The following is a 27,331-nucleotide window of genomic DNA, read 5'->3' on the forward strand; positions in this document are numbered from 1 at the left end:
AAACGAAAAGGATTTTTCCTTTTAATCATAGACAAGATATTTACTCTGAGGGAGCCCAATGTCTATAAGCCTCATGGTTTCTTTTTGGGCTTCCTCGCCACTTTCATTTGCTTTTGTGTAACTGTCTTGTTTTATCGTTATTTGTATTTTGTGGTAAATCAAATAAAGTTACAAAGTTTAAGGTAGTTGCACTCGGCAATTTTATGTATTTTGGAATCTACTTTAAAATGGGATACTATCTTAGAATTTCAGCTAATAAATTTGAATACTTGTCAGTGACTAGAATTGGTACTTGACTTTTTTATGCCAATATAGTTGTGGCCCTGTACCTGTTAATTATTAACTTATTGCCTTGCCCCCCTGAGGCCTATAAATTTAAAAAATCTAATTTTTTTGTGGACGTGAGATAAAAATACTTTCCCTTTTTTTGAGAATCGTATAAACATTAACACTCTGAATAATTGCGAGCTTGCAAAACATAAGAGGCAATATTTAAAAAATTATCGTGAAATTTCCAATTTTTGCCCAAAATTGACGGTAGTCGAGGAATTTTAATCACAACTTAGTTTGCAAGCAAGCATTCGTTTATTACAACGAGTTGAACAAAATGGCCATATAGGTGCTATACTTTTGAAGAAAAACGGTCTTAAAAATATGGATAACCTGTCTTCAGTCCACTTTTTGTCAAAAAAACACCCAAAAAGGCTCGCTGAAGTCAATTTTGTAGCAAGAGATCGTAGTTTAATGTTTGGCCGCCATCTTGAACAATGTTTTACCCTCCTCACGGGTCTCAGTTGCTAGATTTGTCTTTGTTTTGACCCCTAACACTACCCCCTGCATTACTTTGTTTGTCGGTTGCTAAGGACGAGTTATTTTGGGGGGCATGACAACCTCGTCCCCAGGGGTCCCTTTTGTCATGCACTGGAAAAATCGGGACCCCTGGCCAATCGGGTTTCAGGACCAATTCCTATTGGCTGTTGAAAGACAAAAGCGTAACAACCGGAAGTCCACATAACCCACAACGTGGTAGAACCTCCGAAAACACCGACTAAAGCAGCAACCCGGGTTTGTCGAACCTGCAACGAAAACATAGTTGTGAAGAATCATCCTTTAGATTTATTTGGTGCAAAGGCATCACAAGAAAACATTCCTTCAGTTCTGGAAAGGTTCTTTGAGTTAAAAGTTGCGTTAAACGATGGTCTCCCGTCACATATCTGTAGATGTTGTTACCATAAAGTGGTGAAGTTCCAGGAATTTTTTAGAAAAATAGCGTTTTCGAAGCAACAACAAGAGTCAGTTTTAAGTGTCAAAAGAGGGAAAACAACGGCAGAGAGTCCATCAGGAAGATCCCCGCAAACGAGACGTGACCTAAAGAAGAGCAGAACTTACGAAGACGCACCTGCTACAGAGACCCACAGCAGATCGCTTTTTCAGATGCACATGGACAAACCCTCAAAAACTCGACCACGGCCAATACTTCCTGCACCTTCATCAGAACGCGACGGGAAAAAACGAAAGCCTGCAAAGAGAGTTAAATCCTCAACAGAGCCCTCAACGCAATCAAAACAAGAAGAAATCCTCTCTGAGTCTGGTTTGCTGAACCCATTGGTATTTTATATTCGCTAAATTCAATACCTGTACACCATTACATATAAAGTTAGATTAGTTCTTGGCTGCTAGGCCCTTCAAGCTGTGATATCAAAATTAACATTTTCCTTACTGTTTTTCCAACGTGTTTAATATTCTCAAGCTGAGAAGCAATATTTGCCATGGTATATACCGTACATAATTTTTTTCTCACATGCATGATACGTGATACATGATACTGATACATGCAAGGTGAGAAGAAATTCCATCCTGATCTCTGTACGAGACTACAAAATAATATACCCTAATTTTTAATCAAGCTTTATATGTCATGCTAAGTGGCTTACATTAGCTGTCAAAGAGATACTTATCTGTATTTATAAAGCAATTATAATATAGATTATTAGCTTGAATTATAATAAATAATATTAAAAAATGCTTGTTGGGTTGTACTTAAATGTTTTTTTTTCTCTCTTGTATAATCTAATTGCATAATGGTTGAGTTGTTGAGTTTCAGATGACCTTAATTTAGAGACCATCCTGTTGTGTTTGAAGTAAACATTCAAGCCAAAAATGTAAGTAACCAGTAAGCTCTACTTTTCTTTTTTAATCAAGTAAAAAGTGGTATCAAATTATGTGTAATACATTCGTTATAGATAAAGACAATAAACAGTTACTGAATGTCTGTAATTTTATGGAACTCAATCTTGACTGCCCTTCACCCAAAAAGAAACTAACTAACTAAATAAATAAATGATAAAATTAATAGAGAAATTAACTTTAATATATTTTTCTTTCTGGCTTTTTAAAATGTATATTAGCTCAAAGATGAGCCACTTTTGGAGGAAGGAACCAAAACTGTTGACACGTTGGCCACACTAATGTTGACTGGATGCACAACCCATCAGATTGCTGAGATAATCATGCAATGCCGACCTTTAAGAAATGCAGTTAAGTGTTTGTTCTTGAATGATGTGAATGAACAGTGTCAGAAACTTTGCAACAGGAGTGCTGAGAATTCATCTGTACTTTGTACTCCACCTTCCAAGCATAAGGTAATTACTAACAACCTTATGGTTAAGGGCTAGTGTAGAAAGTAAAATGCACTCAGGTATTGTAATTTTTTTATAACCAATAAAATTTAAAATTAACTTGAAATTGGAATTTAATCAAAATAATCTTTTGGAACCCTAAATAAAAAATAAATAAATTATGATGCATTTTTTAATTAAGGGAAATAACATGATAACATACAAATGTATAATTCTATGTTCTAGAAAAAACTGACTGTTTATCTAATTCAAATTGATTTCTAAATAGGAGTTGAAGAATTTCTCCTGGGAAAAGGTTATCACAGAAATGAAGGAGCGTGTCCCTGATGTACTGGACGTCCTAGCTGCTGTAGCAATTCCAAATGACACAGCTCATGAAGACAGTGCAAAGCAGATTGCCCCACTTTGTACTGCATATGGCATACCAATGTTTACCCGGTGGAAAGAACTAAGCTTGATACAGAAGATGAACAGTATATTGCTCAGTACTGGACATGCCACTGAAAGGGTATTTAATGTATCACAATTAACTCTGCTTTCATGTGCATTATTGCAGCCATACCGGGGCTTTAAGGAGCATTATAGTTTATTTTTGATTGGTTAAATTTTCTCTGTAGTGAATCTTGCCAAAGACAAATGCAGATCTGGTAATTTGTATTTTAATATTCTGCAGACAATGAAGAGGCTTAACAGAGCAGGTGTAACAATGACCAGGGAAACCTACAGGGGCATCATGGATGACATTGGGTCTGACTTAACAGGTAGATGAACATATTAAATATGTTAAATAATAATAATTAACCCTCTTGAATTTACATGTTACTAGTTTTTCATTATTTACTATATGCTAGTAAGTCAGTCTTAAATTTGAAAATAAAGTAAACAATTTGAATACATGTTTTACTTTAGAAACTCTGGAACAATTCAAAAAAAATCTGTAATTAAAATGTATTGTGTGTTAAAAAGGAGAGAATCTGTCAAGTGGCAAGGATCAGTCCTTAAAGAAAAGTTAATAATGAAACTTATTTTCTTCCTTTTTAATATTTCAATCTAGGTCTATACAATTATGCATAGAACTTCATAAGCTGTTTTAAAGAAGTTCAATTAAAACGCTTTGTTCTTCATTTTTTAAATTAACAGTCACTATAAGAAGGCATGTGTCAGCTGGATGTGTACCCAGGTTATTCTTTGATAATCTGGACTTCAAGGTATTGGTTAAAATCATACTGCAGAATCACCGCCACTCAGATATGCATTGGATTGCTCATTATGTAACATTCGACAGAGTATGCTCTGATCACCTCAATGATTCCAAACCTATATCTGATGGCACACGATTTGAGAATATTGAGTACCTCCTGTGTCAAAGTGAACTTGAGAAGTTGCGAAGTGATTTCATCGTCTTAGTGGCCCGTATTCTTGCTGAATTCTTTGAATTCATGGAGCCTCTCAAATCTGCCATACCAAAGCATATCAAACACAGGTAGGATAACTATAATTAATTATGATATGCTATACATGTATTTAGTTTAAAAAAAGCCAAACAAGCCCAAAAAGGTTATACAATCCCACACTGGTCTGCCGTCTTACTCTTGGCCATAGACATCTTTGATTTCCCTTTGTTCCTCAAGCATAAAAAGGAAATGGTCAAGACAATGCCTTGCAGTATTAATATATATAGATTTAGCCAGGGCTAAAAGTGAAGCTCTGGTTAATAATACTTGACGTAAACAAAAAAAAATTAAATCATGTAATGCTAAATGGGGAGGGCAATGAAAATGGCATCAAGATCAATAGATCTAATTAGCAAAGAAACAAATTCCATGTGCAGCACACTTTTTTTCTAATTAGCAAAAACACAAATTTGCACATGCAGCACGCTTTTTGGCTTTCTTTGCCGTTGTTTTGCACAACTACAATGCTGTTTCGTAGGACTAAAACGTCAAACTTCCTAGTTACACATTATTTTTATGGAGAAATTGAATAATTAAACGAGACTTACCTGTAAGTTGAAGTTTGATTGAGATTCTACCGTAGCATTTGCAGAAATGAAGAGATCACATGAGATAGCAAGTCACGTGACTTCGAGCTCAGTCTTGAAAGCATATCTTTTTTTTTTTTTTTTTGAGGAGTCCTGTAGACCACCCCATAGATGAATAGTAAATATATGGTGTATGCAACACCATAGGATGATATGAACAGGGGGAGGGGAAGGGAGGGATGTGATCTCTTCATTTCTGCAAATGCTACGGTAGAATCTCAATCAAACTTCAACTTACAGGTAAGTCTCGTTTAATTATTCAATTCTACCTCGCATTTGCATACATTCTGAGATCACATGAGATTTTAGAGCTCTATAGGGCTCTCAAAAAATAAAGAATACACATTCCAGATAAGGAAACGTAAGCATGGCATTTATTACCAAGGCACTAATTCTTTCCCAGTACACTGTTGGCAAAGGAACTATCATTTAACAGTGGTTTGTTATAATAAACAGCAAACACAGAGCTTGAACGCCAGCCAGCTGTGGTCATAATTTCATCTAGAGGAACATCAGCTGACTTTGCAGCAGAAGTGGCTGCACTTCTGGTGGAGTGAGGCTTAAAAACAGAAGTATTAATTCCAGCGTCAAGCATAACTTGTTTGAGCCACCTAGAAATAGTGTCTTTAGAAGCAGGCCCATGAGGCTTGCAGTGGCAAATCAGGAGTTGAGAACATGAACCCCTTAAGTTAGAAGTTCTAATAAGATACTCTTGTAACAATGTAAAAACGCAAAGAGTTTTATCATGGTCATATTTCTTCAACACAATAGGTGGCAGGTGTCTTTGCCGGCCACCATGAGCACTTGTTTGCTTTAGAATGGAAGTAATTTGAAAAACATATTCTCCATCTTTAGATTGCATGTCATTGATTGACAGCAACTTAAGAGTCTGTGTTCGTTGTGCAGTAACTAAGGCCAAAATCATAGTCAGTTTCAAAGTCAATTGCTTCAGAGACATTTCCTTGGTGTCAGGATAGCCCTTGAGGTGGCTGAGAACAATTTGGGGGTTCCATGTTTCCACATATCTGGGGAAAGTTGGTTTCCTGTTGAAAGCACCCGACATAAAACGTGAAATAATAGGGTGTTCTCCTACTTTGAAGCCATCAATATTGATGAAGGAGGAAAGAGCACTTCTAGTGGTCCCTAGAGCACTGTAGCTAAGTTTTTTGGACTGAAGAGTTAGAAAGTTCAACAGTTGTGGTAATGAAGGTGTTGTAATGCTGATCTTCTGTTCTTTACAGTAATTTATCCAAGCTGATATGCTGGATCTGTATTGCTTCTGGGTACTTTCTCTCCAAGAATCAATAATAATGTTCAAAGTTTCACCAGTTATTCCTTGCAGCTGGAGGGATTTCCTGACACAAGACAGCCAATCAGTCGGAGCTTGGGGTAGAGGGGATGGACGTTCTTGACATCGTGGGGAAGGGTCAGGGTTGACTTCTGCAGCTTTATTCGGTGTAGAGGCGCCACTAGCATTGACATTACTCGTGGGTACCAAAACTGTGTTGGCCAGTCGGGGAGAACTAGGATTGCTGTTGTCTCGGAGAATATTATCTTCTGAAGTACTTTCCCAATAACACTGAAAGGTGGGAAGCAGTAAACAAGTTTAAACACAGACCAGTCAAGTGTAAAGGCATCAATAAAATGGGCACATGGGTCAGGTTTCCATGCTGCGTAGCAGGGCAGTTTTGCATTCAACCGTGATGCAAAAAGATCAATCTCAGGATTACCCCATTTAGTAATTAAGCTGTTATAAACATGAGTGTCTAATGACCATTCCGTGTCATCATGAAAATGTCTACTTGCTAGGTCAGCTTCAACATTAAGTTTTCCAGGTAAATGGGTGACAGCTAAGGATATGCCCCTGTCTTTGCACCACATAAGAGTTTCTCTTGCAATCTCATTACAGTCCCGAGAGTGAGTGCCACCTATATTTCTCAAGTAGGAAACCGCAGTTTGGTTATCAGACAATACTTTGATGTTACAGTTTGTTAAGTCTGAGCACAAGGACTGAAGGCCAAACAGGACTGCTTTTATCTCCAAATAGTTTATGTGGCACATACTCTCACTGTGGGACCATCGCCCATTTGCGGCAAGGGAAGAATTTTCAATAACACTTCCCCATCCTTCTAGAGAGCTATCACATTTAAGTGTTAATTTGTATTTCATAGGCCGGACAGGGCATGGATCATTGTCAATATTTGAAAGCCACCAAGACATGTCTTTCTTAGCTATATCAGAGATGAGCATTCTGTCATCTAAGTTCCACCCATTCGTCTTTAAAGCATCAGTTTTGTCATTTTCAAGAGCACGGTAATACAGTGGGCCATATTTGACTCCAGGAAAACATGACACCATTTGCCCAACTACAGATGCAACCTCTCTAATAAGAGGCTGCTCTGTTCTGAGGAGCTGTAAAATGGCTGATTTCGCTTTATCAGCCTTGTCCGATTTCATAGAGACTGTCATCACAACCGAGTCTAAAATGAAACCCAGGAAATTGACTCTCTGGGATGGGACAAGTTGGGATTTATCAGAATGGATAGTGAATCCCAGAGACTGCAACAATGTAATAGCCCTTTGTATAAATATGACCAATGTCTGAGGGTCATCGGCAAAAAGTATAATGTCATCAATGTAAATTACTAGAAGCACCCCATCCTCCCTTAATTTGGCAAGGGCAGGTTTTAACAATTTGGTAAAAATTCTGGGTGCACTAGAGAGGCCATTAGGAAGGCAAACAAATTCATAAAGTTGGCCTTCGTGCTCGAAACAAAGGTATTTTCTGTCCTCAGTCCTAATAGGAACAGAGTAGTATGCGTCTTTTAGGTCTAAGACAGCCATCCAACAATTAGGCTTCATAAGTTGAAGTGCGTTAGGCAGTGAATCCATCTTGAAGTGATGGTACTCAATATGCTCATTTAGCTTTTTCAAGTTCAAAATAAGACGGTGAGACCCATCTTTTTTGGGCCTGGTGAAAATTGTTGAGATAAATTCACCAGGAACATGAGTAGCTTTCCTAATGACCCCTTTAGTTAAAAGCTTGTTAATTTCAGTAGTAGCAATATCTGTCTCTTTACAAGAAAGTTTGACAGCTCTAGGGGTGAGCGCCTGGCAAGGAGGGTTGCAAAACTCTAGTTGGTAACCCTTAACGATGCGTAAAATGTAGGGGTCAGACGTGAGCGTCTGCCAAGCACTGAAATGCTTAGCTATGTTTCCGGCAATATATACATTGGTACAAAGAGGCGAACATATACTTACTGTGCTAGTAGCTGGCAGCAAGTGTTCTATTGGCTTGTCCGGGTTGTCTTGTCCCGGTTGGCATTGTTCTTGGATTTCCAAGGTTTGAAGTTGTTGCCTCTCCAGTTTTTTGACTGCTTATAGCCATTATAGCTGTTATTGCCAGGTCTTCCTGGAGAAGGGCGATGCCCTTTATAATCAGGGGTGATCTTGGACCCAATTTTGTTTTGATCGCCAATATCTTTCAAATGCTTTTGTAGATCATCTCCAAAGAGAAAATCTGTAAATGGCAACTGGGAGGAGCAGAGAGCTGAGTATTCCCTCCCAATATCTGGTCTCAGTAGAAGACGGCGCTGCATGTTTATTTCATAAGAGGCATGAGTGAGGAGGGACATGGCCTCCAGCCCCTGTTTCTTTAGGTCTTGGCATTCATCAGCATTAAACGATTTTGCCTGCATAAGCTTGTCCGTGATTCGGACAACTGGCAGGATGCCTTTTGTGAGGGCTTGTTGTATTTTGAAAAATTGTAAATCCCTCTTCTTAGTTGGCTCTCTCAGTCGACGCCAAATGCCCGGGTTTACCTTGGGAGGCTTGGCTGTAGTACAATTAGCCGGTCTCTCCTGCCTCTCAAGCCGGTCTTTGAGATTTTTCTCGCTTAGTTTGCAGCGGAACATTTTGTCAACTAGCTTGGCTAGTTTCTCATTTTCGAGACTTTCGCCCACGATATCGTCAGACTCGTATTCTTTTACGAGTTCCGAGAGGAAATCATCCTCATCACCACTACGAGTGGTGTTTTGCTCTGACTCATCACTGTTGTTGTTTAACACAGAGTCATAGAGTTTCTCGCAGTCAGTTGACTGGTCGGAGGCGCTCGTGGAGCTTCTCGCCTCGCCATCTTTGTTTTTTGCTTTTTTGGCGGGAACAGCGTTTGGAGATTTGCTCGCCGGCCGTTTTCCTTTGTCTTTTGTCTCTCCCCGTGGCGAATTGATGAGTTTTGGTAGGCTTTTCGTCACGCCTAGAATTGCGTGGGTGAGTTGGCTAATTTCTTCCGAGGAAGCGGCTGTTTTGTCCTTGAGTTGTCGTGAAGCGTGTGCAGGCACCGCGTTGCGTTCGTCGGGTAGTGAATCCTTGTTTATCTGGTCTTCTTCGCCCTCGTCCTCAATTTCGTCGGCGAGGAGATCGTCCTCAGATTGTTTTGACATCGCTAATATCTTTGGCTTGAGGCTCTGAACGAGAAATGGATGAAATTTCTGAAAATTTTGTGGGAGCGACTAGTGCTCCAAGCGACCTTGCCCGAAATCAAACTCGCACTGAGCTTGAAGTCATGTGACTTGCTATCTCATGTGATCTCAGAATGTATGCAAATGCGAGGTAGAATTGTCATATATGTGCTTACCCAATATTTTGTCTCCTGTGTTCATGCATGATTGCTTTTATTTTTCACTGCCACTCATTTTCACCTTGCCGGCTGCTAGCATTTCTCATTCTCACAGCCACTTTGAATTTTCATATTTTCCTTCCTACAAAATTTGTCTCTTTTGTTTTCAATCACTCGCTCTAGCTCTTTCTCTGTTATCCACATGAGTGTAAACATAAAAAATAACACCACTTTTTGTTGTTGTTTTTCCTTTCTAAAAGTCCGGGCAGTCATGCGATTCTTTCCAAATAAAACCTTGAGTTGCATTTGGGTTGCCATACCTGTTGATTGAATTATTTTAAATTGACATGTCTGTGGTGCGGACGGATGGTTGGTCGGTCAGTCGGTGTACGGTCGTGTTTTTTTGAATGGGTAGCTTACCACATTTTTTTACCCATGGTGTTCCGCTGCGCGCTTCATGCATGCGAGAGCTCCGATATCAAGTTTCTTGGTACGTAGACTATACTTAATTTGCTCCTTTAATGATGGTATACAAGAGTTTGTCATGTGCTAGGTGTGGTCTATTTGTTATTTATTTGAGATAAGATAATGATATTTAACTTAAATTAAAAGAGCTTTGGTATATTGTGTTCAGGTACTCTGAATTCATGAACAAAAAGTCTGTCATTATTGGACTACCAGTGGTACCTTACAATCAATCCAAGCATGCAGATGTTTGCCAATATCTTGAATATGTTCAAAAGCTACTGGTTGATATCTATAAGCCACAGGTAATGATTATTTATTAATTTTTTCAAAGTCAAATCATAAATTACAGGATACAAGATAGAAAATCATCAAATGTCACCACAAGGACTTCAATGCTGGGTCATATATCATTAAAATTCAAAAAATATAAATGGCAAACATATGCCTTTCATTCCCTGATCAAGCTATTAAAATATAGTCGCTGAGTATTGAAAGAGCATAACAATTTCACTTGTCTTTGAACATTTGAACCTGATGTACAAAATAGTTTTGGAGAAAAACTTGAAATTTTGCAAGGAATGTATGAGCTCATAGTGTTTTGCCACCCAGAAATTTTGCAGTTCTTGATGTAATATATCAAACATGAGATGCAGTGTTTCATCACCAGATGAAACACCGAGAAGAGAGTTGAAAATACGACGCGCAGCGGAGTATTTTTGACGAACTTCGAGGTGTTTCATCTGGTGATGAAACACTGTGTCGAATGTTTGATATTTCTTCTCAAACAAAATCATTTTTGAAGGAGAAATTAAGGATGCAAATACTAAGCAGTGTTTCATCCGATTTCCAAACACTCATTAAACATTAATTTCCTTTGTATTTTCTTAATGAATTATTAATGAGTTTGAGAAGGCTATTTCCTTTGTTACGTCTGATTGCAAAGAGCTGAAAATTGCACAGACTGCTCAGAATATCCAGCTCTTTCAACTTTTGAACCTAGCTTTTACATACACTGACATTTTCTACGGGTAAACTCTCATGCTAATGAGCAAAAATGCAAATAATGATGTCAGCAAAGATTCGCGAATTGTTCTCAACAGAACCAAGACATGCCAGTTAATGCAGATGAAGTACTCAAGAATGTTAAAGTGCCACTGGGAGGAGACCTCCTTGGACGAGAAAGAATTACTGGGGTCAAAAAGACTAGACTTGGGTGTGACAGTGCAGCAGAGAGATTTAAAAGTATTGTTGAGACGCCTGCACTTTGGCATGCAAACAATCCTTTCTAGGGGTTAGTTTTTTAATTATTACATAATCTGATTATTCTTTATTTTAACCATTGTCTTTTGCTTTTTTTCTGTTTTTGCCAATGTTTGATAAAAAGATACTTAAGTTAATGACTCCCAATCAAAAATGAAAATAGCAGGACGGGTCCAAGGGACAGCTATTCAAAATATTTAAAAAATATTTCTTTATCTTCAATTATCTGCTCAGAATGCATGCAGGTGGTACTCTTTCAAGATTTAAATAATTTGCTTTTAACACAATCTCATTTCCAGAGGCCACGGCAGCACTTTTTCCTTAGTTATATGTCGAATCTGAGCATTAGCCTGGTAGAGGTTTGAACTCACCACCTCCCACTTGACAAGCTGGCAGTCTTCCAGCTGTGCAAGGTCCAAGGTTTTCCATGTCCAAAATTGAATTGTCATTAAGGTCAAAAAACATTTTCACCCTAAATTAAAATTTCTATAATTTAAAAACTAAAGAAATTCAACATGCAGTCTAGGTTGAAAGCAACCTGAATTTCCTTTCAGCTATATAAACAACAGATATTAGTCAGACAGAGTTCACATATAAATCAAGTAGACAATTAATAAACATTGCTTATACTTTTTATAGTATATCTGGGAGCAACTTTACAAGCCAACTCCTGCAAGTGGTAGAAGAGACATTGGCACCTTGTATTACTTTAGGCAAAATTTTGGACTTGTTAATGTGCCACCAAGGGTTCAAGACAACTACTCAAGTTGTGAGTCACTGATGTTGTCGGTAACAAAGGCTTACATTTGTGCAGCATTCATGGCATGGGCAGGGACAACAGACACTGCTACCTCTCCATCATGGGTAAGCTCTATTGCAAAGGAGAGAAATTCAGCAGTCCAGTGGGAAAGCCTGCAAATTCAAATTGGCAAGTTTGTTGATGAGTACGTGTTGACAGAGTTTGATATTGAAAGAGCCTGGCGGGAGCAGCTAGAACAACAATGCCAACAGAAAGAAAACCAAAGGAGATCTGCTGGCAATGATGATGAGATGACTGCAATTTCATCCCCTGCTCAGCAACCATACTCTTCTGGTATGTCTATAAACAATACTTTAACATACAGTACAATGCTGTGTGTGTGAAAATGAAGTATTAAACTTTATTATTTCTATTAAAATTTTCAAATATTGGTATAAGGCACCAGGGTGCAAAGAAAGTCAGTTTTGTGGTTTGCCATTCAGGCAAGCTGTAGTTAAATAGAACATGTACTTGCCCGAGAGTCATTTTAACTATAGCCCAAAAATACATTTTGATGAGCAGGATCGATCGACTGATAACAGTTCTGTAATTTGAATTCTCCTAAAAATTTCACTTGCCCATCAGGCAAGTTAAGAAAAGAATTCACTTGCCGGATAGCAAAATCCACGAGCCATGGGCTATCAAAAGCGACTTTCTTTGCACGTTGGGCACCCCTAGTTATTATTAAGCTCTGTTAGTAAGAATAATAATTACGACTATCTTTCTGTCTTTATAAAATACAGCTCTGATCTTGTAAATGGACAGCTCACCTCAAAATCTACTTCACTGGACTGGATTAGTCAGGTGAAAATAGTGTTTTGCAACGTTATTTATATGTCAAGTAAAATTCATATTTTTATGGTCATTATTCCGCAGGTTCTGTTGTCATTTTGCTGCAAAAATCTGAAGATTACAAAGTTCTAGCAGTTGGAAAAGTTGTTGAAGTTGATGCCCACATTTCTGTGCCAGAGAAGCATGTTCCTGTCTTTGTAGCATCTATTGAGGAATGTGCCTCTGTTATACTTGCACCTAGCAATGTTGTGTTTTGGCCCACAGATCTGCTTGCAGTGTACAGGTCTCCAACAATGGGAACTGTAGAAACATCATAGACATCCAATAGTAACCTCAACAGCAACATTTCTGACATCCCTCCTGGCAGTGAGGAAGATCGCTATCTCAGTTATGGGTTGCAGGTAATTCAACTGGGAATGATGCTCATGCAGCTTAATGATACAGAGGGTGAGGGAGATGGAGAGCGCAGCCTAATTAACTGGAAGATGCTTCTGTTGTATTTTAGAAGTAGGCCAAGAGGGAAAAAATATGCCTTTGAGGCAATGCGATTCATAACTTGTGTCAAGCGTTTATACACAGAGAAGATTGCCCATAGAGTGTTACATGGCCAGTTTGTAAATCCAAAGGGAGGAGAAGGATCCAATTATGCAAATGATTTAAAAATGGAACACCTGGTTGGAGACAACAAGGTCTCTCTTAGGGGACTGTGTGGAAACAAAACGCTGAAAGCTGTCCAGAGATGTTCTGCTGCAGCATATGGTCTTAAAGAATGTTGCACCCAGTATGACGATGAGTGTGGCATACACCCAGAGTCAACCAAGCACACTCATGCTTGTACCACGCAAGATGTCAAAGCAATGTTAACTATTGTGCAACAGGCTAGACCTTTTCAGTACCAAAAAGGTAGAACACTTCAATCATTTCCAAATCTAACAAAGAGTCCTCTTGACCAGTTGGATGTAGCACTGCTTAACACCTGGCTGACAAACCACAAGTGCAAGCTTTTTTCTGGTGTCCATGACTGCAATGAGGAAGACAATGATGAGGAGAATGAATTGAATGATGGTGATGAAAACACACCAGAAGAAGACGATGTGGATGATTAATGTATCAAAGTGCTTTGCCTCAGTTATTTCATAAGGACAATATAAATTGTGACAATGCTCAGGCTATTATTATGCAACAAACAGAAATTACAATGTGCCTGACTTCCTGTTAGCTTGGCAATCAACCAACCAATAAGAAAATGGATGCTTACTGAAAGAAAGAAGTTATTGGTGGTTTAAGACAATCATGGTGAAGTTTGTATTTTTTAAATTTATTATCGGTTTATGTTTCACCACTTTGCAAAATCTAGTATGTCTACTATACTCAGGAATGCACTGAGACAAACTCAAATCACAATCTGCATAGATTTGTTGCTCTTTCATAACAGTAAACAAATGTAGGTCTGGTCGCCTTTAGCTACATTTGAAATAATATATTTCTCTTGTTCAATCAACAGTTGAATTTATAATTGGCTAGCAGAGTCCATGAAACCTGACAGAAGCAAGAAAAGATAGTGATCACCCATCAGATACCACTTTTTTGCCCAGCTATTGTAATTCTTTTCTAAGGATAAAATTTCACAAAAAAATTTCACTTCAAATCGTTGTAAAACCTAAGGTCTTCCTTTGGAACTTATAATCCTGTGTCAAAAATGGTTAACAATTAAAGGTAGTCATTGTCCTGCAATCACTGTTTCTCTTAACAGTGTACATGCACTCAGTTAAGGAAAAAAAGGGTTTGCTCCACCACAATAGAAAAGAAGCTTAATGGATATGTCATTTTCAAACAAATGAAAGGGTTACTTTCACAAGAACCATGTAGTGTGTTGGTGGGAAATGAAACCAACATAATATTTGATAATTTGCTTGATCAGTATCATATGACCACTCATTTTTGTTACTGGGTATAAACACAACAGATATAGAAGCCACGCTTGATGCAAAACAGCATGGGAAATTAATACTACACTCAGTTATCTGACTATTTTAGACCAATGATACAACTTGATACTTTGTTTTTCACACTTTCTGAAGGAATTGTTTAACAATTTTCCACATTGAAATGGCATGACTTTGGCTAAAGATAGGACGTCTTTTTTTCAATGTCTTCTGCTGAAGAGAATGTGTGTGCATTTTCAGCCACTTCACGAATTAACTTTATAGTAACACCACTGCTCAGGCTTGTACTCCCTACTGATGTCCTACCATGTCCAGGTAATGAGAATCTTAATTTAACAAGTTCTTCATTCAGCTTGGCTATTTTCTCCATGTTTAGTTTGGAATAAGAATAAACATCTTCATTAGATAATGGAGGGGCTTCATCTGTCAAGGTGGGAGCCATTAAAGATGCAACATCAGAGAGCACACAGTCATCACAGCTACAAAGTTTCTCATGATAATCACAACATGCATGAGCTGTGTCAAGTGGCAGAGGGGAAAACCCAAAATACCCCATAATAATTTATCTTTTACACTTCTTTGATTGCACATAATCCCTCATTACTGAAGACAAATGTTTTCTCAAGTCCAGACCAACACCAAATGCGACTGTTGCAAAGACAATCCTGAGTTTAGATTTCCCCAAGGTAAGGCCATCAATTATTCTTTCTTTTTCTTGAAGTGGGTATTGGGCGTGAAATTGAGTAAATAACCTATTCTCGGCCTTGGGCAGGGCATCTATAGGTTCATACTGCTCTTTCCCCATTGCTCGGCTGAAAAAGGCATAACATGATGAAATGGTCTCTAATGTGCCAAAAACAACAGTAAAAGGAAACTTTGTTCTCTCCTTCTTTAAGCTTTCCAGCAAGGGGACCAATATTTTATTTAGTTTATCCTCTCCTCTGTCTGGTCTAGATGATGACGAGAAATATATATTTGGTCGGTCAGGGTTTCCAAGGATTTCAACTGGATTAACCACGCCCAGGGACTCAATGATGTCAGTTCTGGTCTTTTTGGTAGCAGTGGCTGTGAGACCAAGCAATGGTACTTGTGGAAGAATGCTTCCTATTGTTCCTAGCTTCCCACAGGATGGTCTAAAATCCTTCCAAAAAAAATTACCTGTACCAGTCTCTTAATAAGCCATAACTTTTTTGGATATCTTTCAGACTGGATACCTTTGAATACTGGTAATGTGTTTTTCAAGAAAATCTCTTATTCCCCTCTGCCTGTAGGTTTCATTTGGGTTGAAACACAGGAACAGGTATAGACCTTCTGCTTAACCATTGGAAAATTATTTCGCTCCATGGGGTTCAGATTGGTAGTGTTATTTCCTAGAACCATACAATGAAACATTTTAGAATAATCCAAACAAGTTTTTTCTTTATTGCACAAATTCTGCATTTATTATTACTACTGCTTTAAACTATGCTATCTGGAGTGGATATATTTGATTTCAGGTTAATTTTTTTTAACGTAGGTTGATTCTCAATTTTTTTTAGTTTTGTTGAATTAGGGCCAGAGGACAAAGAAAACTGAAAATCACCGTAGGTTAAAAAATTTAACCTGAAATCAAATTTGACCTGTAACATCATATTTATATATATGTTGTAATAATTCTTTATCTCAAAACATTGGCATACAATACCATACCCAACAACAACAAAAAAAAGAAAAATTACCTGAGGTAAAAAAATAAACCACAACATATACATGTAGCACTCACCAGTCAACAACGAGATGGGCTTCATCCACAATGATGGCTTTCATACGATTTTTAAACTCTGCAGTCTTCAGGAGCTTAATGACATTTTTGTTGCCTACAAGGGCTTCCAGGTGATCAAAAATTAACTGAAACTCCTTCAGGTTTTCTATTGCACTGAGTGCCAATCCTTCTTGTTCTTCTTTTCTTTCTTCTTCTTCTCCTTCTACGTGATCACCTTTCAAAATACACGCTTTCAGACCACTCTGCTTTAACTTTGTTACCTGATCCCTTATCAAGGCATTGAGTGGTGACACCACCAAGACAATAGACTTATTTTGGGTTGATCTCTGGCCAGAATCCATATAATCTATCAAGGGTGGCATTATTTGATATATTAACGATTTTCCGTAACTAGTTGGGAGAACGGCTAAAACATCTTTTTGCGTCAAAGCGATTATTTTGAGGATCTCTTCTTGTTTCGGTTTGAGTGTAATATTTGCTTTTCCAACTTTTTCTAATCCATATTTCACTCCCGCCAGAAACGTATCTGGACCACTTCTTTCCGCCATCTTGAGTTTTACTCATGATTCTGCGCAGTGTAACCGGAAGTCCGCGATTTGCGGACTCAAAATCCCATCTGGCCAGAGGTCCCGATCCCCGTCGCTGACCAAAAGGATCGCGGCCTCTGGGAACGAGATTGGGGGCATGACATTTGAGATCGACTTCCGCTAGCGAAGTGCGCATAATCGATCGAATTGTAAGACGCCTTTGTTTACAATGGCGTCGCAAGATAAAAAGAAGAAACTTTCGAAGTCAGAGAAAAAGAAATTGTATCAGGATAGAGGAAAGAAAGGGGCTGAAGCAAGAGGTCGCTTCCAGCGCAATGGACAACAGAAGTAACATCATACGTCCATCACGATGCGGTGAAATATATTTCTCCAGGCAAAACGATGTATCACACGTCAACAAAAGTCAAAGAGACGCTGGCTAAAAGAAAAATGGATTTCTGCTTAGATAAGTCATCAGAGTCTTCGGGTAACGAGACAGATAACAAGGATGCAGACTTCGAGCCAGATCCATCCCCAAAACGGCGGAAAATGGTTTGCGAGGAATCTTTGCAGAATCCATCGAAAGTGGAGTGACAACTTTGTGTTTGTGAATCTTTGCAGATAATCCGTCTGATTGAGGACATAAACAAAACCTCTCTTGCTCTACACCCGATTGCAATAGTATGTTTCATGAATTGCTGAACTGTTGCCGTTTTAATTTTTTGTAGTGTAGCTTTGAGTTCATTCATGCCAGGAGGTGAATAATATTTTGGTGTTGTAGGTGTCATACAATCATTCGAATTTGAGGTCATTTCTCAGAACACGTGTGAGACAGTTTCGCGAACTTCCTATCCTTGTTGTACGTAAAAAAAATGCTTGAAATCAATGTTTGTGTCTTGAAATAAATGTCCCGACATTGACCTATCAACATTTTCCTTCATTTTGATAACTTAGCTGGCTAAATTCTCGCTTGTTTCATCAAGGCAACAATAAATTAGTGCTTCACTTCAAATATTTCTAAGAATACCCCTCTACTACAACTTTTAGGTCAGCTGATACCCTCTAGAGTTGAGACAGTAGGCCTTGGTGGAACCATCAACATCACATTTGCTTGTAGTGGGTGCCAGTTGAGAAGTGTCTCTTTTCAAGGGTCATCTATCATTGAAGCATCAAGGAGAACTGTTGTTGGACTAGCCCTAGCTGTGGCATTTATTGTCTCAGGACATGGGTTTGCAAAGTTCCATAGAACTCTGAATCAGTGTCTTGGCATCCAAGCCATATCCAAAAATTGGTTTTTCGAGGTTGTCAAATTGATATATCCCCACATTCATGACATCTTGACAGAAATGTGTGATGAGGAAAAGGTGCAAATGAAAAGGATTGACAGCAATGTCTTAGGAAGCTGGCACACCGGAGGCCATTTTAGCAAAAATGGCTCCTTCATCATAAAGAACTACCTAACTGGGGGTTTACTATGGTTCAGCCACAAGTGCATGCGTGGAAACTCAGAGGATGATGATTTGTTTTTGGGGACTGCCAAATCAATGGAAGGTATTCTCGCAGATGAGTGCTACCATCAGGCTAAAAGTGAAGGTTGTAATGTTGTGGTGGTATGGCAGGATGGTGATTCCAGTTCCCAGAAGTCTGTTGAGAAAGTTTTTGGAGCTGAGCCCAGGAGGGTATTCAAGTGCGGGGGTCATGTTGGAAGGGCTCATGGGAACAATTTGAAAGACTTAGCTAAGTAAAAGGTCTTTTCAGCTGGACAAATTAAAAAATGGAAAGATACATTCCCCGCTGTTGAATCAGTCAAGTGTGCATGTAAGCGCCACAGCAAAACCTGTGGCTGTTTGTCTGACACATTTATCCAGGGTGCACGGTTGAACCACTTCTGCCGTTTGCAGCAGTGCAAGAGTCCAGATGACTATGCAAGGCGTATGAGGAGTTTAGGGGTTCATTACTGCAAAGATGAACATGAATGGGCTGATGGGAAATGTATTTTCCACCCCAGTACTGTTTGCTCTTGTGGTAAATGCAACCAAGATGAGGAAATATCCTATGAGGGAAAAGCGTACTCCACCAAGTCAGTGCTAAGATGCGAGTTTCATCAGCTAGCCTACCAAACAGAATGTGAACTGCGAGCAAATGATGCTGAAGCTGTTATTCACCCTGAATTGGGAAGGGGACAGTGCAATTTGTGTGAGGCACATTTCACTGTCCTGCCACATTTCAGAGCAAAGGACCAAAGCTTATGCAGGTACGTACATGTGAACAATAGCTTAGCCCAATTTATAGAGGACTTTTCTGAAAACAGCCTGTTGGTGATGGTAACTTTCTGTATAGACTATTACTGATTGTGATTGGTTTTACTGGTAGTCTTGTTTCATGTTCTTCAGCATTTTTGCCAGTCTTACTCTTGATAATTCACATTTTCTTCAGAACATACTTTCTTCGAACATCATTACTATTACAAAATTATGTGTTACTATTATTATTATTGTTATTATTATTATTATTATTATTATTATTATTATCATCGTCATCACTATAAGAATTATCATTGTTGTAAGGCACATTATTTTCTTGTTTCCATGCAACAAAACAGAAAAATGAAATCTGAGAATGTCAGGAAAAATGGCTTTGCACTTTGTACGTTTGATCACTACTTATCTTGATTAGGTACTATTGGAGAGTTATTAGGAAAATGAGGAAATCAGAAGCACAGGAAAATTGACAACTGATTCCCTGATCATGATTTCTCCATAGGTTGCATTACATCACATCAACAAACTGTGGACTTGCCCAGGGAAACATGACATGGTGTTTTAACCATCGTGGACCTGACTACCACTGGATTGTTGATTTATACGAGTGCATGAATCTGCCTGTCCTACCTGAAGTTGTCCATGCTTCCCAAAAAGCCACTAAGGAGCGAAAGACGGAATTGGAGATGAAGAAGAGTGATGAAGCGAAAGAAAAGAGGGTCTCACAAAAAATTGCCCGTTCAGAAGACCAAGAAGAACGAAAAAAATGGGTCAAGCAGCAAGCCATTCTTCACACATATGTGCGGAGGATGAGGATGATGGCAGTGAAGAGGACAGAACCTTGGTCCAAGAAGCTGAGCACTTAATGGAAGGCGAGGAAACAGTGATAGTCAGTGGACGGAAATGTAGGTGTGGTTCAACGACTCACCTGCGTACCTCAAGTTGCTTGTGTCCACTCAACAAGAACAATGCCAACTAAAAGCATTTTAAAGAATGTTCTTGTTTTTGTTTTTTATTTTCAACGGATGTGCTCATCCTGTGACATATTAGGTGAAAGCAATACTACTATTCTCTACTTGCACAAATGCCATAATACACCTCTTTTACCCCCCCCCCCCAAATTTTGCATATTCATTGTTTGCAATTTCTCCTGAGACATGAAGATGTCCCAAGAGAAATCTGAAACAATGTCCTCGCGTATTTTTTTTTTTTTGGGGGGGGGGTAAAAGGGGTGTATTATGGAATTTGTGAAAGTAGAGAATAGTGTGGAAATGGAATATTTTCTATTGTAACATAGCGCAACCACCTCCTTTACTTTCACGTAGGATACCAGAACATAGGTACATTATGTAGTTCATGTTGTGTTCAAGATGTGATTTTTGCTGTTTAGAGGAGTATGCTTCTCTTTAGTTTTTACCATATGAGTAGGATGTAAATTCGAAGATAATTGTTTTGTTTGGGTAAAAATACATCTTACTTCCCCTGCATTTGATGAAAAAAAACATTGCCTCATGAGGAATTTAAAAAAAATGTCATGTTTATTCTGTGCTTGTACCCCAATGCATGCATATTCAAAACAATAACAATTTTTATAATACATTGTAAATATCCTGTTTTGGTGAATTTCTCTTTATTCTATTTGGTATATCCTGTGAATTACAGCTATTTCAATTTATGTTGTCGGATCAAAGCCTCAAGCCTACAAGACAAGATCGAAGGGGAATATGGGATCTTAATGAATAATTATCAGCAAAATTAACAATGCCTCGTCCATACAGCGAAGATCTCCGATCGCGAGCCATTTGGATGAAAGAAATGTTGGGGTTTCAAGTGGATGAGGTTGCAGCTGCTTTATGGATGTCACCAAGAACTATCGAACGTTATGTTTCAAATGTTTTAAATTCTGGAGATGTCAAAGCAGGAATTATTGGAAGACCAGCAAACAGTGTGGCAATGCATCCGCACGTGGAATTTTTGATTATGGAGGCAGTGCTTGAACATTCCAAGAAAACGCTGTCAGAAATTGTATACAGCGTGCACGCTCAAACTGGATCAGAATTTCCTTTAGCAAGCATTTTCTGTTATTTGCAACGAAACGATTTCAGTCGAAAAAAGGTTTGTTTAATATTTTCCAGTGCATTAGAAATAAGTTACAGCTTTTGAAATAAACAAGCTGCCGCCTTTTTTTTCCCAAATCAGCTGAACAAGATTGCTCTCCAAAGGTCTGAAGAGTGCAATTTCTGCAGAAATTCATCCTCGCAAAACATCTCTGGTGGCGAAGAGCGAGGAGAAACGGATGTTTTCGCAGGCTAAAGGCAAATAAGTCTTGGTTGAAAACGATAATATCCTGGGAAATCCCCAACGCACCATTGAAATGCAGCAAAAAAATACAACCATCAGCAAATATCAGAGCCTAGATTGGCAGTCATTGGAAATGCCCCGGTGCTGAGTGTGCATGACGATAATAATAACAATAATCAACTTTATTTTTCGAGGGTGGCACTTGACGGTATAAAATACTGATAAACGCGTGGCCCTCAAAATAAATTAACAATAAACACAAATACTTTTAAATAAAGAAGTAGTTAAAACTAGGTGATTTAACAATTAAAATATGAATTATCCAAAAATTAAATATATGAGAATTAAGTAGAATGGCCTAAGCTATAGTAAACTGGTGAACTTCTTTATAGGAGTGCAAAACGGTGAACTTCTTTAAAGGACTCCAAAAAAAACTTATATAAAGACTTCTTTAAAATTCTAAACTAGAGGTACACTTGATTTCATTGGAAAGTGAATTCCAAAACGTAGTGGCTGATACTCGAAAAGTCCTAGCACCTTCTGATTCTCTTTTATACTTTGGACAAAAAAATTCAAAAACCCATATCTACTTTGTCTTTCAGTAGAACATATGTCGATGTTTCTTTGAGTAATTCTAGCATATAATCGGGACATACCCCGTTCAAACGTTTATAAACTAATGCACACCGATAAATCTAAGCTGTACGAAAAAAGGTAGCCAGTTAAGTTCTCTAAACAGATCCACACTATTTGCTCTAGTATCAGCATTGTGAATAACGCATACGGCACACTTCTGTAGCCTGAAGACCCATTTAAATTATCAACAGGTGTAGAAACCCACACACTAGAGCCATACATCATGGTTTGTGTTATCATGGCATTGTAATAAAGAATTCGTTGACCTAAAGGTAAATAAGGGATGCCTGAGTTTTTTCAAAACAAAAAATACGTTGGGCAACGTTGGGCCTGTTAGGCTATATATATCTTGGACTGCCTCTCCCAAGTACTAAGTAATTTTCCAGACAACAATGGCTCGCGGGGTATATTCGTCTCCCCTGCAGTGCTGTTAATTGTCTCAGTCTTGTTTATTTTTGCCAGTTTCAGTAGTCTTTTTTCTAAAAAATGCCTCTGCGAAAACAACCAGCAACTCAAGCTACAGTGCCAGCCGCCATTCCATCTGTTCGCCCCAACAAGAGAGCCAGGCGGCCAAGACTGTGTCCTGAGGAGGCGCCCACTGTTCACGAGAGCACTACAACTGAGCAGGCCAACGTGATTGCTTCAAACCCTTCAAGTTCATCCCCAGGCACAATGTCCGCGGATGTCGACGCAATCACTGCTACCATTTCTGCCGTAATTACACAAGCAGTAAAGACGGCCTTCTTGCCTGAGAAATTAACTTCGCTGCTCGACAACAACTCCCCAACGCCAGTAGTTTACACAAGCGCCAACTGGACTTATTGAACAGGCTGTGAATGAGGACGTCAATGTCATCACCAATCCTCAGTCAGGTATTGGAGCAGTTGATCCCATTTTCGACTTAGTTAACACAGGTCCGTATGATCAAAGACCACAAGTTCAATTCACCAGTGTTTCTGTCCCTCTCACTTCGAAAGTGAGTTCCAAAATCAAAGCAAAAATTTGGGCAAATGAATATATTAATTTCGGGTCGTTATTGTCTGATTCACCTCAGCAGGAGGAGAAATACTCATTATCTATGTCACCGTCAGTCGCCGGTTCTTCAAGCCAGCCTCAACTGACGCTTGAACCCTGTCACGTTTCTAAGAAAATAACCAACATTTCACAGTGGATCTCTGCGTGTAATATTTTCGTTTCTGTTTACGCGGAAAGATTTAACAATTACACTCCTCAATTAATGACATATTGCGAGGTGGTCCGGGATCTGGCTTCAAAGCGGGGAGATTGGCATTGGTATGATGAACAATTTCGTTCCGTAAGACAATCGGCACCAGAGCAGTATCCATGGGATAGGATACATTGGGAGTTGTGGTTACAGGCGTCAAATACTTTTCGCAAACCGCAACCGCCCACCACCAAACCACGTTTTCGTTCTCAATTCTTTCCCAAAGGGACCTGCTGGGACTTTCAAGCAGGTAAGCAATGTTCCGGATGCAAATTCAAACACGTGTGTTTTAAATGTGGTGGAAAACACCCGGGCGGCCAGCGCTCAGCTTCGGTGCCAAAAGGTGGTTTCCCTTTCAGTTCAAAAGGCAAACAAGATAGTACACCGGGTTCTCCACAGCAAGCCATTCACGCCAGTAAGAGTGGATCGGCTTGAGTTTTTGCTGCATGGTTATGACAGAGTTTTAAAACAATTTCTTGTTGACGGTTTTCGTTTTGGTTTTCATATTCATTTTGTTGGTAAGCGGTTTTCGTCTGAATCTCCTAATCTTAAAAGCGCTCTGGATCAGCCAGTGGTACCGCATGCTAAGTTATACAAGGAATGTGATGCAGGGAGAATTGTTGGTCCTTTCACAGCTCCCCCCTTTCCAAATTTTCGTCGCTCTCCACTGGGTATTGTTCCCAAAAAGGATCCATCTGAATTTCGATTAACACACCATTTATCTAACCCCAAGGGATCTTCCGCAAACGACTTTATTGGACGTACCGCGAAAAGCGTAACAGAACTATTAAATTTTTCCGGGCGCCATATATGGTGTTGGATTCCTACAAGTTCCTACAGATTCCTACAGTGACGTAACATTTTCCTGCAAGCAGAAAGACGTGGTTACCAAGGCAGTTGTCGCGTTGTTCACAATGGCGGAAAGTGAGGAAAGTGTGCCTTCTGTTTCTGCGCCTAGTTCCAACTCGTTTTTGGCTGTTTCCACCCCGTTGGAATCTGCTGCGTCTACTAGCAACATTTCAGGGGTAAGTAGTCGTTCAGAAATGTTGTCCAAACTCTGTTTTACAAAATTATTGCCAGTTCCCTCACAATCACATGTCACTTTGATCGGCGTCGTAACAACAGAATCCATGGAACGTTTTCGAAGAAAATGGTTCTTTTATCGTGCAACTCTGCTACGCAAGTCGAATCCCACAGATGATTCGGATGAGGGTTTATGAAGTGATTTAGAATATTTTCTTTCATGATTATTCTTGATCAATAATGATTTCTTAACCCTAGATGCGCCAGTTTTTTCGAGGGAGGTGGCCTGCAAATGTCAGAGCTAATTATTTTCTCACACTTCATGCTACTCTGAAAACACACATGAAATAAATGTTGAATTTTTACTTTATGTTTCCATCCTAGCCATCCAAAACAGACATACTCTCTGAAAAGCAACGGTTAATTTTGTGAAGCAAAATATTTAGTGTCCATATAGATTTAATTGCTGCGCTCACGATCCATGGATGTGTCAAAGTTATTCGAAAACGTGGCATGATAAACAGTAGATTTTCTCCTTTATCAACATGCCAAAGGAAATTAATCAATTATCGGTAGATGTTAAGGTCCTGATGATTCCATTTCCAAGATTTGTTTGTCTTGTTTTGTCCTGAGGGCGCATAACATTGCGGGGAAAGAACTACATAACAAAATGGCCGCCATATTTTGTTCTTCTTTGCAAATGGAGACGCTCAAACTTGGGCGACTGTCGGCTTCACGACTTCAAACATAAAGGCTTGGCGAAGATAACAAACAGTTCAATAGTACAGCAGTTTCTACTGGCTTAATCTGTTAGCTTTGCCTTAGCAACCAATCAAATTGCTCATTACATAATTAGGCCGATTGAATCGGCCCTGGCACATCTAGGCACATCAAAGGCCAATTGAATCGGCCCCTGGCACATCTAGGGTTAAAAAAAAGCAAGCAAATAATACAGTGAATAGCTGACGTTTCAGAGTCATCGCGACACCATTCTCAAGGCAAAGGGAATAAATAAATAATACGAAGATTTGATTTCCCGTATACCGTTTCCACAATTTAGCATAATAACATTGGATCACAAGTTCATCAAGTGAATACCTTTGCGTGAATCAAGTCCGTTTGCACGTTTAAGTTTTTTATAAAAAGCATCTCCTTAATTAGGCAGTCAAATTTGTTAGAGCATTTACAGTAGTAAGCACATGAAATTATTCTGCAGCGCACAGTAACAGATCTTGTCAACTTGTCAACTGACTACACAGACTAAGGTATTCTTGATTTTATGGCTGTATGATGTAATTTTTCAGAATGAACCAACAGAGGGCGCGTCATTTGACACACTGAACTTGCTCCATATAGCGGGGCATTACTTCACTTTTGGAGCATCAAATGCGTAATCCCCAGGGTTGGGGGGTGGGTGTGGGCTGGTGGATAATAAGTTGTACTGAGTAATCTTTGGAGGTGCACACATTGGTGAAAACAGGATGGAAGTTATCTCTGGTTTTGAATGAAAAAAAAAATTGTTTAAAAGTTAAGGCAACCTGCAAACCTTTTTTAAGATACCATTTGTTTTCTGTTTTTCTTAAGAGACAAAACTGCTCTACCTTGCTTGTGATTTTCTTGGTGCCCTTGTTTACCAGTTAACAAACTACGGTATACATACATGTACATCTTGATTGTTTTGTTCATTGTCCCTTTTATGTTCCCTTCCAAGCGTTCTACTGTATTTCATATTACAGTATTTTCAACACCTATTATAGTCTTAAATGCAACCATTGTGGTGGCTTTTTAAAGCTATTAAGAAAATACTGGCCCTGAGCACCCGCAAAGTTTTGTTTATTTTTACTTCTCCTAGTGTTAGTTATTATGCTATTGTGAAAGTAAGTGTTGTATCTAAAGTGAGGAAGTTGGTTAACATTCCGTAAACACAGGTTGCTGTATAAAGAGACATTGTCATAGAGGATCATTTTTGCTTTGTCTTTGCTTTTTTGCTTTGCTTTGTTATGTCGTTTCAGGATTTGTCTGGAGAGTCAGAGTCTGATGAAGAGGTGAGGTGTAAAGATAAACTTTGTGAATTTTTATATTTAATTTCATTACTGCTGTGGTAAATAGAAAAATGTGAACAGTTATAATAAGGCAATTCAACAGAAGTGAACATCATAAAACCAGAAAATATACAGCAGGGATTAACTTGTACATAGACTTCTAGATGACATGGTTGACAGATTGCATGAAAAATTCAGTGGCAAACCCTTCATGATATAGCTACTAGTTTGTGACCTACTATTTGCTGCAACTTTTAAACTTTCTCATGGCCTAAAGTTCCCTTCAGTATGTGTTGCTGGTGTGCTGGGGTTTAATTTTTTTTGTACTCAGTGTATTGTATAGGCACTTTACATACAGTGTCCAACAAGACGTGGTATTCTGAATAGGCCATAAATATAGTCATTAAAGGGTTTAGAAGTGGAAACAATCGATTTTCTGTTCCCCTAGCCTTATACCTCATTAAGAGCCTGTAATTAACCCAAGTCATATTTTATCATGGTATGACTTGAAAAACCATGATCATGAAGTCTGAGTAAATGTTGAAATTTGTTATTTCCATAGTGTTTCAAATGCATGTTTAAACCACAAGAAAAGCAATAAAATTAATGGACAAAAAATTTTCATATCCCTATAGTTTTTTGTTGGTTGTTTGCCTTTTGTTTAGTCAAGAAGGAAAAAAGGAGTTAAAGTACTCTCTTGTAACCGACCTCCCTTGGTGCAAGACAAAGTGGTTGCTTACGGGAAAAATCAACAAAATAAGCCCAGTGCTAGATTGACTTATCAATTACATAAAGATATTACCTTATTAGCTTACATTAGGCAAAACGAAACAAAGTTGTTTGATTTCTGTTTTTCACATGCAACAATTTTTGGGAAAAGTACAGTAGAGTGTACTTGTCAATGAGTCTCTTCTCTTTACCTCAAGATCTATTCACAGACATAGTCTTTGTATGTAAACTGTTATTATGTCATCAGTCTGGTTAGTGTTAT

General features: G+C 38.7%; 3 protein-coding genes and 1 pseudogene across 3 annotated transcripts; 3 read left to right on the top strand and 1 right to left on the bottom strand.

Moving 5' to 3' along the window:
* Positions 1–1,825: 1,825 nt before the first annotated feature.
* On the top strand, positions 1,826–10,086 carry LOC140931823 (uncharacterized). Its single transcript, XM_073381548.1, has 6 exons — positions 1,826–2,162; positions 2,409–2,537; positions 2,908–3,147; positions 3,313–3,400; positions 3,780–4,122; positions 9,933–10,086. Exons 2-6 carry the CDS (start codon positions 2,469–2,471, stop codon positions 10,084–10,086), a joined length of 894 nt encoding a protein of 297 aa, XP_073237649.1. The 5' UTR covers positions 1,826–2,162; positions 2,409–2,468.
* On the bottom strand, positions 5,859–9,761 carry LOC140929930 (uncharacterized). The gene is made up of 3 exons (XM_073379614.1): positions 9,732–9,761; positions 7,942–9,146; positions 5,859–6,259 (listed from the first exon to the last, which is right to left on the bottom strand). Exons 1-2 carry the CDS (start codon positions 9,759–9,761, stop codon positions 7,968–7,970), a joined length of 1,209 nt encoding a protein of 402 aa, XP_073235715.1. The 3' UTR covers positions 5,859–6,259; positions 7,942–7,967.
* A 958-nt stretch (positions 10,087–11,044) lies between the features above and the next one.
* On the top strand, positions 11,045–12,934 carry LOC140931825 (uncharacterized). Its single transcript, XM_073381549.1, has 3 exons — positions 11,045–11,057; positions 11,666–12,119; positions 12,702–12,934. Exons 2-3 carry the CDS (start codon positions 11,807–11,809, stop codon positions 12,932–12,934), a joined length of 546 nt encoding a protein of 181 aa, XP_073237650.1. The 5' UTR covers positions 11,045–11,057; positions 11,666–11,806.
* A 4,549-nt stretch (positions 12,935–17,483) lies between these two features.
* On the top strand, positions 17,484–20,234 carry LOC140929474 (uncharacterized; annotated as a pseudogene).
* The last annotated feature ends 7,097 nt before the right edge of the window (positions 20,235–27,331 follow it).

Source organism: Porites lutea, chromosome 3 (assembly GCF_958299795.1).
Source record: "Porites lutea chromosome 3, jaPorLute2.1, whole genome shotgun sequence".
In the NCBI taxonomy this organism is placed as follows: domain Eukaryota; kingdom Metazoa; phylum Cnidaria; class Anthozoa; order Scleractinia; family Poritidae; genus Porites; species Porites lutea.

Excerpts from the sequence above, each read along its gene's own strand:
- LOC140931823 (XM_073381548.1), top strand. The coding sequence starts at position 2,469 with ATGTTGACTGGATGCACAACCCATCAGATTGCTGAGATAATCATGCAA. Across the intron at positions 2,538-2,907 it reads GCCGACCTTTAAGAAATGCA|GAGTTGAAGAATTTCTCCTG; the intron begins GTTAAGTGTTTG and ends ATTTCTAAATAG. Across the intron at positions 3,148-3,312 it reads CTGGACATGCCACTGAAAGG|ACAATGAAGAGGCTTAACAG; the intron begins GTATTTAATGTA and ends AATATTCTGCAG.
- LOC140929930 (XM_073379614.1), bottom strand. The coding sequence starts at position 9,761 with ATGCATGAAGCGCGCAGCGGAACACCATGG. Across the intron at positions 9,147-9,731 it reads CGCGCAGCGGAACACCATGG|AGCCTCAAGCCAAAGATATT; the intron begins GTAAAAAAATGT and ends TTTCTCGTTCAG.
- LOC140931825 (XM_073381549.1), top strand. The coding sequence starts at position 11,807 with ATGTTGTCGGTAACAAAGGCTTACATTTGTGCAGCATTCATGGCATGG. Across the intron at positions 12,120-12,701 it reads TCAGCAACCATACTCTTCTG|GTTCTGTTGTCATTTTGCTG; the intron begins GTATGTCTATAA and ends ATTATTCCGCAG.